General features: G+C 36.3%; 1 protein-coding gene across 1 annotated transcript in view; it reads right to left on the bottom strand.

Annotated features, from left to right (window-relative positions):
- Window positions 1-62: 62 nt before the first annotated feature.
- The window catches only part of TBX20 (T-box transcription factor 20), a 46314-nt gene continuing 32085 nt past the window's right edge, over window positions 63-14291 (bottom strand). The window contains exons 7-8 of the mRNA XM_047763744.1: window positions 7052-7164; window positions 63-4905 (exon numbers count right to left, since the gene is read on the bottom strand). Of these exons, the coding sequence (XP_047619700.1) occupies window positions 4565-4905; window positions 7052-7164 (454 nt within the window). The 3' untranslated portion in view covers window positions 63-4564. The remainder of the gene's footprint in view (window positions 4906-7051; window positions 7165-14291) is intronic.

The raw sequence follows: 14291 nt of genomic DNA, 5'->3' as shown, positions 1-14291 counted from the left end.
ATGTGTACATACATATCAAAACACGCCATTTTTAATGAAAGAAATTAATATCCACACATTCGTACTTCTGTACAGTTTTGGGTAATATATAATTTTAAGCTGTTTACAAATAACATGTAATGCTTCAAATATTACATAATGTTGATAATACATTTCTAGCAGAAATAAATATATTGCACTTAAAAAGAACTTCATTAGATGTTACTTCATAGTATTAGGCTTATAACTTCTTTTCTCATAAAACATTTCCCATGCCCTTCCCCCCACCCCCAACACACACACTTCATTACAGTGACTGTTCTCACGCAATTCATTAAGCAAATGAACACAGCAAACAAGAGAACTGTGATAGAGTCTACTAAAGAGGCTATATCCAATTTTATCCTTTAGGAAATAAAAGACCTTCTTTTAGGTTTCCGACACTAAGAAAAACAACTAAATACAGTATTTTAATGTACCAGAAGTAAAATACAACAAATTGTATTTTTTGTCCAAATGTACTATTTCACCAAAATGTTTTTATTTTCTTATTATCAGGGAGGGGATTAGAATTATCCAAGGGGAGGCACACGGAAATAAGGGTCAGAAAATACTTATGGATTATCTGCCTATCAAATATTTATAAATGAGCCTTTGCCTATTTAAGCATGCTGAAGAAAGCTAAATATTGAAATATTTTATAACTGGCCTGATATAATAGTAAAGAAAGGATGTTATGATTTTCTAAAATTTTAGAAGAGTTTTTAACCTTCCCTTTGTTTACATAAGACCCTTACATTCTGAAATAATATAAAAAATTTTTAAATTTATTCTATACCCAGTCTGACTTTCTAAAGGAGCCAGCTAAAAATCTTTTCTGTCCAGTGCTTTGTTTATTTTTGTCCATCTAGATTTTAGAATATAACATTGTTTTGTTTGTAACAATGATCAATTCCACACACATTTAATAATGAAAACAGTTTTCCTTACTTATAAAATAGAAGATTGGGTAAAAAAACTGCTTTTCTTGCCATATTTGATCTTACATATTATATAACTACATTTTTTTAACTTTAGCTACTGAGTCACGGCTTGAGTTTGACTATGTTTTCAATGGGCTGGTAAAGTCACTCCATTTACTTAGAGCACATTTTTCTCAATAAAATGCAGCTTAAATATAAGCAGGACAGCCTGAACAGCTAATGTGAAATTCAGAATTGGGATAAATATCCTAATATCTCTGTAAAAAATTCGTAGGCAGTATGGGATGAGGATCCTTTGCTTCTTAGGAATAGTTATTTCTTGGGTTTTTAGAGGTTTCCTTTTTTCCCCCTGGGGTGGAGATATTGTGGCTGGAGAAGTGCAGTGACAGAGCTGTGGATAACAGTGGGCAAAGGGGATTTTGGAATTCCCAAGTCAGTGTGACTCCTACACAGTGTGATGATAAATCATCATCAGGAATCTTCTTAGTAATGCCTCCTCTGTGCCCTCCACCTAGAAATGGTGGTAGGCCTTTCAGACAACATATCACTGTTCTGAATGCAAAAGGACCAGCGATGCAATATAAATTCATTAATGTAGACCTTGTCACCTAATAATTTGTGATATGTTAGATACAAGCTGTATATGTTTATACTTTCAAGGGTGGACAGAGGAGGGGAGGGGGGAAGATTTAATAAATCAAAGAAATAAATGAGCTTATTCAGAATTATTGATAAGTGTTTTTAAAACAAGTCATAACTAAGTCATGAATTAATTCTTTGGGGTTAGATAAAGCCATTCTGGCAGGGCTACTTTTTAGCAGCACTACGCAGTAGCCAAGCTTTTCGATACTGTTATATACCTGGGGGGAACCCTGAATTTATTTCAAAAATACTATAACTCATGCCCTTTATCATTCATTTGGCTTTCTCACTAAGTATCTAGTTCTTGCGTTTGCCTTTGGTAAAAAAGACTTTTGAGTTTTAAATCTTAAATATAAAAGGAATTAAATTATAATCAACAAGCAGAATAGTTCAGAAAGACCCTGGTAGGGCAGATACCTATCCCTGGATCCCATGACTAGATTGACTGATCGGGTTAAGCGCTATTGGACTTCGGCTTCTTTCTTGTTCAAATGATACCAAATATGTTGAAAATGTATCCAATTTAGAATTTCAGGTGTGATTTTCTGGGAGCATACTTTAATGGCTGTCTTTGTTTTTGTCTAAGCACACTACTTATTTTTAGTCTTATATTGATTATAAAATAAAGTTATGAAGTCAGGAAATACTGTTCTAAAACCATATTTAACAAAAATGTACACCAATCAGGAAAAATGTCAAAATAGTCTGAAAATGATCCTTGCATTCTCATTGAAAAGAAAATTCAGCTATGGATTCACTTTGATAGACAAGTAATTTATAACGGTAATAATAAGTAGCATCATGAAAAATAGTATTTACTTTTGTTATTCCTGCTTTAAGCAGAAGTTCTCTGTATTAAAAGCACTGACAAAAGGCCAACTATTAAATATTAAATCCCTTTTCTAAGCTCTATGGATATTTAAACATTATGCCTAACTGCTTTTTTTTTTTTTTTTTTGGTAAAAGAAATGCATATCTGTGCTGTGTTTGAAAACAAACTACCTGTTGGCTACTACAGTGTAACATGCAAGAAGTTAGAAATAAGCCTCGCAGTGTCTGCCATAGGACTATGAGATATTTAGTTAACACGGCTGTGCTTTTCCATAACTAAATTTTGGAATACAGTGGAGAGAACCAATTGCAAGTCCAACAATGGCATTGGGTAGACAGGCTATGCCAGTATACCTTATTTCATATGCTGGAAATGCCCAAGAAGGCATTTGATATGGAAAATCCTAACATTAAAATGACCAAATAAAATTTCACTTGAGTCTGATGTGATAAGTATATTACATTTACTTCCAAATACAGCTCTGCTCTCAGCAGCAAGATTTCTTCTTTGGACAGATTCAGTACTTTTATAGTCAGAGCAAAGTAGAATGAATATTGTGTAAAAATTAAGAGTATTGGGGGACTCTTTGAAGAAGACAGGTTAAATCCTATGGCTAGAATGTATTTTGTCTAAAGTTGAAGGACAGTAAACTTCTTTAAATCTCTGTTAGGGAAATGAACTGTTGCATATGCCAAATGTTTTACCCTGATTGTAAATGCTTAGATATATATGGCTGAAAAATAATACAGATATTATATATAACTATGATATAGTTAATTACTATTATAAATATTTAAAGAAGGCTTAAGAAGATAGCAGGAGTTGAAAATAAAGTGGATAAATGCTTTAGGTTTGCTTATAAGCACTGCCAATGTTTTAGTCAGGGTGCATTGAGTTAACATGCAATTTCATATTATGGACCTAGAAAAATGGTAGAGTCACTGAATGTAACACAATAAGAAAAAAGGGCAAATCAGATATATGGACACATTACTATTCATGACCATAGGTTAAATGGTGGCTATATGGGCATTTAGAATGGTCATTCATAAATTCCTGTCAATCAGTGGTAGCGGCTAATCAAACAATGAAGCAGATTTACTAAAAATGAGAATTTGACCTGGTGCAAATTCAGAGCAAAGTAGAAGGGCTGAAGTAAAAATGAAGGGACATTTGGTACCCATGGTAGAAAAATTCCTTTCAGAATAGGGCAACTATCTTTTCATTGTAGCTGTAAGTAAAGAAAGTCTCACATGTCAGTGTGTAGAGACTTTAGAGTGGTCCTCATTGAATGAAGTCAATAGTGTATTTAGACTGAAGTCCAGAAAAATAAAATCTGTTTTACAATGTTACATACAGAGGCTCTTGCTTCTTAATAGTATATGGAAGATTTTCCCTACATAAATGGCAAGTAACTGTAAGAAAGAGTATTAGGAAGAAAGACAAAACTGTGAAAGAGAACTTGTCAGGTACTGCCCCTTCAATACTACAAAAAGAACTTTGTGAAGTCATTACCATGTATTCATCTGCAAAACAGGATGCATGAGCATTATCTTAGCTCCTTCTCCAGCAAACTAACACAAAGGAAAACTAAACATGCTTAAGCTATAGCACTACAAATATTTTTCTACTGGCTCTCATTTCTACAGGGAGAAATGGACTTAAGTTAGTCATTATGGTCAGTATGTTACATAGTATTGCCTCTTTGAAGATTCTTTTAACCTGTGGAAAGTAGAAAGAAAACCTATACACCTTGACATTTTACATTACTGCATTGACACAGCATTTTTAACCACTAGAAATAGTGCACCTTAAGATTCATCTGCCTTGTATTGTTAAACTTTTTGGGTAAACCGATATCCTCTTAGTCGCAGGACTTCGGCTGGCTAAGGACTTCACACTGATTCTCTCAAACCCAAGAGCTGTCCCCAACTACGGATGAATCCTGGTCCATGGTGCCTTCCCTCAGTGGTAGGTTTTATTGTGAGTCCAGCTCTCCTCTTTAATAAGTCTCATGTCTCTGGGAGAGCCCCTGCTCCAAACTCCACATCCCACCCACCCAACCCTGTCCTGTATTCCCATACCCATTTGCACATTTTGGATCTGGATTCTCCTATTTTCGTAAGAGTCATACAAATGGCGTCATCACAGCAGAGGAATGGCGCAGTCCTTGGATAGCAGCATAGGGCCCCTGCTGAAAGTAGTGATGGTACCGGGGCATGTGGAATGAGGGAAATGTCGGGCCACTCCCCTGCATGGAGCTGGCAATGGCTGATGGGGTCAGAGGCATCCCGAGTCGGCTGTATGGTGGCAGAGAACCTTGTATGGGGTGAGGAATGGGTGTTGCTATGGATGCTGTGCTGGTGCCAAGAGCAGTCAGGGACTGTGGGTGCTGAAATCCAGGGAAACTGGATGAAGATGATACCCAGGAGCTGAGAGACAAATTATCAGATGTTGTAAAGGCTGATCCTGAAAGAAAAAAAAAACTCATTAGACTGAAGACTCTACCTCAGTGTGCAAATCAGGAATTAAATTATTGCTTAAGGGTCAATCTATTTTTAAAAATATGTAATAGATCTATAATTTAAAAAGAGAAACAGTATGAGACAACCTTTCTACATAAGAAGATATCATTTATACCATATATCTAAGAGAATTTACTTAACAGAAAAAGGCTTAACTTACTAGATGCCATGCATATTCCCCGAGAGTAGCCAGAACACTAGCACCCTGCCTGAAGGTAATGACCTGATTTCCTCTAAAGGAGTTCCAAATAGCTGATAATCTGGCCTAACCTCTGTAGCAGCCCCGTACATAAGGCTCGACAGATAAGCCTCAACAATGCTATCTGGTTTCCAAAACCACTGTGAAAATCCACAAGAGTATTTTTTCTTTCTTTCTTTCTTTTTCTTTCTTTCTTTTTTTGGGTCTTTTTGCCATTTCTAGGGCCACTCCCGTGGCATATGGAGGTTCCCAGGCTAGGGGTCTAATCAGAGCTGCAGCTGTAGGCCTAACCAGAGCCACAGCAATGCCAGATCTGAGCCGCATCTACAACCTACACCACAGCTCACATCAACGCCGGATCCTTAACCCACTGAGCAAGGCGAGGGATTGAACCAGCAACCTCAGGGTTCCTAGTCAGATTCGTTAAACCACTGAGCCACGACAGGAACTTCTCTTTTTGTTTTTGTTTTTTTTTTTGAGCTTCCTTAACCCTTTTCTTTTGGAATAATATCAGTTACTATGTTGATTATATTTAAGACAGATACACAAAATCCAAACACATTCTAATATTCCAGCTATACTCAGAAGTTGAAATGTGGGAACAATAATAAGCCAAATATAAACCATAATCCTTAGAAGTTACTCTGAAAAGAAATGCCTGACACTTTCCCACACGACTCTATTGAAGGATGTAAGGGAATGCTTTAATAACTGGATCACATTCCATATTCTTAGATGAAAATTAAAATGTTTTTTAAAAGTCATTCATCCTCAAATTAACTTACTGATTTACTGTAAAGCTGGTGAAATGCTAATTCCCCCACTTCAACTCCACTCTCAAAGTTACCAGGACAAATAATGGCAGAATATTAAAATTTTTAAAATTGTAATAAGGGTAGATTTTCCCTACAGGATGTAAAAACATACTACATGTTATAAAACAAAATGATGCATTTATGAAAATAGTATAGTACTAAGCAAAGATTAGAAGCCAGGTCAATAGAAAATTGTCACAAAACAAAATATATGTGTATATTGTATTTATCACATACTTAGTATATAATAAACACATCATTACAAACTGCCAGGAATGATAGCTTAGCTTCCATAATTTTTTATTAGATATTTTCCAAGTTGCAAGAGTATGTTTTTCTTATATCGTAGCATCCAGAAGTTTAAACAAATGTTGACATTGAATTTTCCAGCTGAATAACTGGTAGTTCATTTGGATTTAGTTGTAAAAGATATCATATGTTTGACTATTTATGCTGTTCCATATCATAAACATAAAAATATGACGAAGGACATTCCCTATACAAATACCCCTGTGCCCAGGCATCTTCTGGTGTCTTTTCTCTGGCCTCCCAGACGTAGATGTTCAAAGGGCTCCTACCTGAACGTCTACAGTGGAGGCATTTTGGGGCACCCCCGTCTATTCTCACCAGGGCCACTGCCTCACACAATGGACTTCATTAGAAGAATCTGCCTTTTAAAAGTGTTTTCCATTCTAGTCATTGATCCTAATAAGATATTCTTGATGTCAGTGAAACAGATATATTCCTTGACTTTCAGACTGTAAAACTGAGGTTCAGAAAGACTAAGGGACCACCTCTAAAATCCAGTAGCTCTTTGGTAGTATCACAGATAAGTAACTCCTGGGTCCTGGCTCAGAGGCTCAATGTCCTTTTACTGGAAAACAAACCACAGGAAAGCTTCAGGCAGCATAATCACTTAAGACTTACAGGCAAAATAAGGATCAGCCTTAGACTGTCCCTTCCTGAAGAGGCTTCTCAAATACTTTGGGGCAGTCTCTCCCCTGAAGACTAGACATCTCATCACCTCCCTACCTGCATTCCCCTTTGGATGCTCTTGCTCCCGAAAGCTGTCTTACCTCGATTCTGTGTCGTCTGAACCTCATCCCCCAGCACATCCTCTTCTCCTCCATAGGTACGGATGGGTGAGCGGGCATAGGAATGCTTTTGAATCAGGCTCTCCACACTTTCCCTAGGTTAGAGAGTAAGCAAACTAAAAAGTTAAGTACTCAGAGAAGGAGAGGCATCTTGAACATCATTTACTAGTCAGGCAAACCATTTTCTCAGCCAAAAGGCCACCACTTCCAGGAAAGACAACATTCAAAACATGTACAGTTTTTACATTGTAGACTCCTCAGAAACATGACCTCAGGCATACAAATACAAGAAACCTAACTGCATAGGAGAGGCACAGTCCTCTGAAATCCTACAAAATGAGGGACAGAGGTGAACAAGGGGCTATAAAACCAGACCATAGGAATATGGATTTAGTGATATGAAAAAATGACAATGAATTTATACTGGGAGCTGCAATCCTGTGTCTTCATTAGCTAATGAATACAAAACAAATACTTACCTGATATGAACTGCAGTGATTGAACATCTGATGAAATGTTGGCCCAAAGTTCACAATATCATTAGTCATAAAAAGACTCAATGTTCACTAATAAACCTAGTTAAGTGCATATAGTATATGACATTATGGGTAGTTTGGATAATGGACATTTTGAGATTCTTGTTGCTTTAAGGCTGAAAATTATAGAAAACCTGTGAAAAATACATAAATGGCCACTAGGGCACCAATTTATTTGGGGGCCTAAATTCCCGCATTGCTGTAGCTGTGGCTTAGGCCAGCGGCTACGGCTCCAGTTCAACCCTTAGTCTGGGAACTTCCATATGCCGCATGTGAAGCTCTAAAAAGACAAGAAAAAAAAAAGATAAAAACATTAAGCTTTAATAAGTCCATATCATCTGTTTAAAAGTGTAATCTATTTTTAAAAGATCCCTGGAACAAACTTGTTTAACCATTGAGTTGGACTTACTGAAATGAAAACATTTTATCATTTACTAAGAAGCACCGGTAAATATATTAAATGCTGAAGTTAACAGGATAATTTGGCATGACATGAACCCTAACATCATTTTGCCAACTGCCATATATTTTAATCTTTATATCCCCACATTCTGGTAAGTTTGGACCTTGGACCCCTGCAGCCTTAACACTTACTGAAGGACTTATTTCACTACAGTATTAGAGTGTGACTGTCTTTTTAGTAACTTGGGTCACTAAGAAAAAAGTCAGTTGAGTTGAGCAACCCTTAAAAAAATGACATCTGTAACATACATTCAAGCTGATGTCCTTTTAGTCTTAGCCATGTGTCATACTGCTAATATTTAAAGTGAACTTAGAAAAAAATTAGGTGGTTACTTTCACATCAGGAAAGAACTTGCTTCAAATACCCTAGAAAATATTTTCTCTTAGTTAAAGTCATAAAAGAATGACTACCAGGGGTCTGAAATTATGGACTGTATATTTCTAAAGTGTATTCTTCTGCCCATCCTAGGCACACAATCTGCTCAATCCAAGCATTTAAGTTCAAAAGGAGAGTGAAGCACCTGCCTCTCTAAAAATGTCCTTCTGTAAAATCATTTAAACATTTTGTTCACACACACGCAAGAAAAAATTTAACACAGCGAACCACTGACTTGTGAGATATGTTGCTTTTCTATATGAAGTACCTTATATTCATTTTGTCCTTAGAAGATCACTGGTATCATTACTTACTCTTATCTCTAAGAGGGAGAAAAAAGGGATTTTTATTGAAGTGATTTACTTGTGTCAGGCCTGGCAGTGAACTGAAAGCAATGGCAGTTCTTATATAAAGGATGGCATAATTAAATTATTGCCTTTTAAGTGATTGAAAACAGTGGTGCAAATCAGGGCCATCTATTCAAAGATGTTACAAAGAAGAGACAGCTCATGTTGTTTGCTTTATGTCTAATTCCTGTTTTCAGCAGAATGAAAAGTGCAAAGAATCTGTTTAGCCTAGAAGCCTATTGTGAGGATTTCTAAAATGTTGTGCCCTGAAAAATAAGGGATAACTCACCTAAACGGTTAAGTGATTTAGGTATTACAAGCTAGGACAGTGCCTTATAATGTTCAGTTCTGTTAAATTCCAAAGCAAGAGACAGTAGTTACTTCGGATTTTAATAGATAAATAAATGGTACCATAATTGAAGTTTTGCCTTTCTAATATCTGACACTAAATTATTTTTCTAAAAGAGCACATCATTACCTTAGATTATCTTCTGACTAATAATATACACGTGGGAGAGAAATTCATAGGCCAGAAGGTCGGCAAGATAGAGAAGGTAGCTTCAGGGATTATGTTGCTTCTGCCAGTATGTTCAAAACTGTTGGAAGCCGTGTGAACTCCTTGTTCAAACTCTAGATAAGCAAAACCAACATATTCTATCTGTACTGAACTGATTTTCTTTCCTCTATTCTCTAAAAATAGAGTGTAAATTTCTCAATTCTCGAAAGACAAAACCTTTTCTTTCTCCTCACATTCTCCTTTGCACTATAACTAGACCCAATATATTCCTCTATAAATGCACTTACTAGATGGATGGCAATTTTGTGTTTGTATGACTCTCTCTCTACCACTAACTACACTGCTGGCCTCTGAACAAAGGTGAGAACAATAGTTAGTTTCTTTATCTCAGCAGTGGTTCTCAAACAGTGTGTTATGGACTGTGTCCCCCACAATTCATGTGGAAATTTAATCGTCAGTGTGATAATTTTAGGATGTGAGGCCCTTGGTAGACAATTAGGTCTTGAGGGTGGAGCCCTCATGAATGGGATTAGTACCCTTTTAAGAAGTGACAGGAGAGCTTGCTTTAACTTTCTGTGCTTCAGCCCTTTGAGGACACAGTGAGAAGATGACTCTCTGTAAACTAGGAAGCAGGTCCTCACCAAAAACTGAAACCACTAGCACCTTGTCTTGGACTTCCCAGCTTCCATAACTGTGAGAAGTAAATGTTGTTTAAGCCGCTCACAATGTGACATTTTTGTTATAGCAGCCCAAACAGGCTAAGACAGTGTTCATCAAGATTACCTGAAGGGCTGGTCAAAACAGACTGCTGGACCTCACCCTGGCATTTCTAATATACTAAGTCTGAAGTATGGCCTTGAGAATATAATTTCCATTGTGTTTCTAGGTGACAATGATGCTGCTGACTTGGAGGCCACACTTGTAGAACCACTGCCCTAATGTAGTGGTTACTGCATGTTTGCTGGAATCTGCTTAGTTCAGATATCCTAGCCCTGCCACCTGCCAGCTGTGTGCCTTTGGGCAAATACTTCACTTCTGTGTGCCTCAGTTTTCTCAGCTGCAAAATAAGGATATTAATATGACCTAGCTCCTAGGGTTATTAGTAAGATTTAATATTAATACATATAGAGTGTTTATATTGGTACCAGGCATATAATAAATGTTCAATAAATGTTTATAGGTGAAAAAATTAAATTACTTTTGTTATTGAGTATCAAGGTCATATGTTCCCAAAGCTAGTTACACAATCATAATCATTTTAGATGAAACTGAGACTTCTAGTGGCTATAATTTGCCATGCTTCCTTTAAACCATCCTGTGTGTCATATATGTTGAGAGAAAATTAAATAAAAATTAAATGTTTTTTCAATTTATATTCTAATTTTCTCTCCTAAATGTAGACCTGGAAAAAGATGTACTTATGGAAAATGTCAACTCCATTAAAATCAAATCTAATTTATAGGAAACAAAATATTTAAAGTTGTCCTTGCTTATCAATTTGCTCATGTTTTACATCATATCTTACTGGGCCTTTGTAAATAACTCCTTGTCACAATATTTTTCTAAAGATTTATGCAGATAATGTTATAAATTACTGGAAGACAATATATCAATATTTGTAGCTTCTACACAGTACTTAATAAATGAAAACTTTAGGTAATAAAATTTGAAATGTATTATAAATCATTAATTTTAATTTGAGAACAGAAATATATTATGCAATCCATTTTGGAAAAACAAAATCACCGTAATCTTTTTAAAAGCTTTTAGATTTTAGTTTATTTTTATTTATTTGACTTAATCCTACTCACTTTTCTTTTCAATGGTAATATACATTTCTGGTTTTATATAATCATTAGCAACTTAAATAAGTAAACTATACCATATGGGGGAAGGGAGAGCTATTATGTTTCATTTTCTAAGTCTAACCATTGACTAGAACAAAGATCTCATGCAAAGTACAGACTACTCAGCCTCTAAATAAACATTAGTAAGCTGTGAGGCAGGGGACAAATATCCCCTATGTATGTTCTATACACAGAAAGACACAAAAAAGAAAAAAAAGAAAAGAGAACAAGTTACAACCATAAGTCAATTGTGAATAACTCTGCTAGACTATCAGACTCACTGATTTGACAGTTTCATAAAATACATGTTTTCTCTTAGAACCCATTGATAAATAAGTAGCATTTTAAGTGCAGAAACACAGCTTGCTAATTAAAAGAATTTAGTGGTGACTACTTCTTGAAAATTTAGCTCCATTGAAAGGCATCCTTTCCTTTTTGTGGTATTGTCAATAGATTATTTTAATTTACTAAATTAATAGATTTTATTTAAAAGCAGACTTTAATCTAGTTACCGAACAAAATTATTTTCATTTTAGGCATGCAGTCTCCTATACTAACTGTTGTCTTCATTGGAGATGATGAATAAAAGATGTTTCTTTACTAAGAAGCTGTTTGATCAGAGTCCCTGTCTGTATCTGGGCTTTGTCTTTCTCTATAAAATGAAGGAGTGGTAGGGAGATGGTGGACTGGATTAGATACTCTTTACAATTCATTATGGCTCTAATAATTTATGAATCTATAAATAAATTAACAGAGATAAAAATTAAAAATAGTTATTTTGAAAATGTCCAGTACTTGTTGCAAAGAACCCTGAGTTCTAACCTCATATTTTCTGCTAATTAGTTGTGTGACCTGGACAAATCCTTCTCTGGGCCCTAGTTGCCTCATTTGCATGATGATAGGGATAAACCGGATGGGTGCCCAAATCATTCCAGCCTCAAAGTAAATAAAGCAGAGATTATTGTTGCTAGCTTTTGTCATTTGCTTCCTTTGGTATTTTTACTTTTGAGTAGCCTGCCTCTCATATGGTGGCTGTCCCTAAAATCCAGGGAGGTTTTTTGTTTGTTTTTTTTTAAGCAGACTTCATTGAAATTATGTTTTAGTTTCTTTCTTTTCGTTTTTTTTTTTTTTTTGTCTTTTTGCCATTTTTCTTGGGCCGCTCCAACGGCATATGGAGGTTCCCAGGCTAGGGGTCGAATCAGAGCCGTAGCTACCAGCCTACACCAGAGCCACAGCAATGCAGGATCCGAGCTGCATCTGCGATCTACACCACAGCTCACGGCAACGCTGGATCCTTAACCCACTGAGCAAGGCCAGGGATCGAACCCGCAGCCTCATGGTTGCTAGTCGGATTCGTTAATCACTGAGCCACCACGGGAACTCCTGTTTTACTTTCTTAATTACAGACACTGTATAATCTACTCTGTAAGAATCTCCATAACAGTCAAATATAGTTGTATTTATGAAAGATTAAGGGAATTCTCAAGCCAAGTTATTTCAGTATTCACTAGGCTGAAATTTAATTCACTTATATTCTCAGCCAATTCAGCTTAATATATATATATATATTTATTTCTCTCCTCTGTATACATTGATTCTACCAGTTTTTTCCTCTAAAGATAACACTTAATAGTGATATGAGAACTTATGTTATTGGCTATTTGGGCAACAACTATTAGGTTGGACTGATTAGTTTATGACATGCATAACTTATTCAGGAGCCCTGAATGTCAGGATTTTTTTTCCCCCAAAGCTAGCCAGAATGCTTAGAAGAAAACCCAGATGCCAGTAGATATCCTAAACAGGGGAAGGTGAAAATGGGAAGGTGAGAGAGAGCCAAGTACATAAAAGAGAGTCTCATTCTAGAGCAAACCTTGAGAACACAGTGATCAGTGTGTCCAAAATTCAAAGGTAGAGGGGGATTCATTAAGGAAATGGCTCTACTATAGGACATCTGGAGAGAGTACTAAGCAGACATCCACTTAGCCCTCCCACAGAGTCCACCAAAATGGTACAAGCGGCAGGTGTCTGGATGGGACCCAGGATGCAGAGAAGGGAAATCCATATAATCCTCACATTTCATTTCACCACAAATTTCCTGCTCTCTGCTTCTAAGGTTATCAGCAGAGCTTCTGACAATTTAAAAGTGATTCTATTGGCAAGTTCACTAGAACTTAGTGTAGGGAGAGCCTTGGATTGTATTCCAAGGACTCCTTATCCTAAGGAAGCATGAAGTACCAGAGGAGCAAATGAGTAACAATTCAGAGGGCTGATGCCACCTTCTTTCTGTCCCTTCACATCATCTGTGAGTGAAAGAAACAAGAACACAACACTTACAGATAATCCTCCTCTGGGAACTGGAGATCCCCTATTACCCTTTGATTAGGGACAATGGGAACAAAGGAATGGAACTCTTTTGATGATTCCAGAAAAAAGACCAAGTCACTAATATGGGAAAAAATATCAGGTTGTCATCAGAGTTTGACAGCCACTCTTTCCTCCAGGAGACAGTGAAGTAACAACATATCTGAGATACTGCAGGAAACAAAATGTGAAGTGAGGACTGTATACCAAGTCAAACCGACTCTGGGAAATAAAGGCCACAAAGTGTCATGTTCATGTTCATGCAAAAGACAAGGAATATCGGTCCCACTAGCCTTTCTTGAAGAGCCAGGTATAAATTGAGCTTCAGACAACGAGGACACCGGAAAGACACTGACATAAAATGCATCAGGGGGACATTAAATATACATTTACTTGTAGAACTAAGACTAAACCAGGGTTACAAGAAAGGATAAAAATATATAATGAAGATACTCTCTGACAAGGTAGATGAGATACAGTTCTCAAAAATGGGGGGAGAATGGGGAAAGAACATGGTAAATAGAATAATGTTGTTGATCATCTACATTTATTAACTGAGATTAAAGGAATATTACTTCAAATCAGATGCTGAAAAAGAAGGAAAGTAGGGGGAAGATAAAAAGAAGTTAACAGTTAATTTTAATGTTTTTTTTAGTAGGGGATCTAAAGAAAATGAGAAAGAGGGAGGAATTTTTAATAGTTATTAGTGAAAAGGAAAACAAGAGTATGAATATGGCTAATTACCAAAAAAAAAAGAACAACAAAGTTTGCTA

This window comes from Phacochoerus africanus, chromosome 16 (assembly GCF_016906955.1).
Source record: "Phacochoerus africanus isolate WHEZ1 chromosome 16, ROS_Pafr_v1, whole genome shotgun sequence".
In the NCBI taxonomy this organism is placed as follows: Eukaryota; Metazoa; Chordata; class Mammalia; order Artiodactyla; family Suidae; genus Phacochoerus; species Phacochoerus africanus.
Note: the sequence above shows the minus strand (reverse complement) of the source record. Positions and strands in the feature narration are given on the sequence as shown.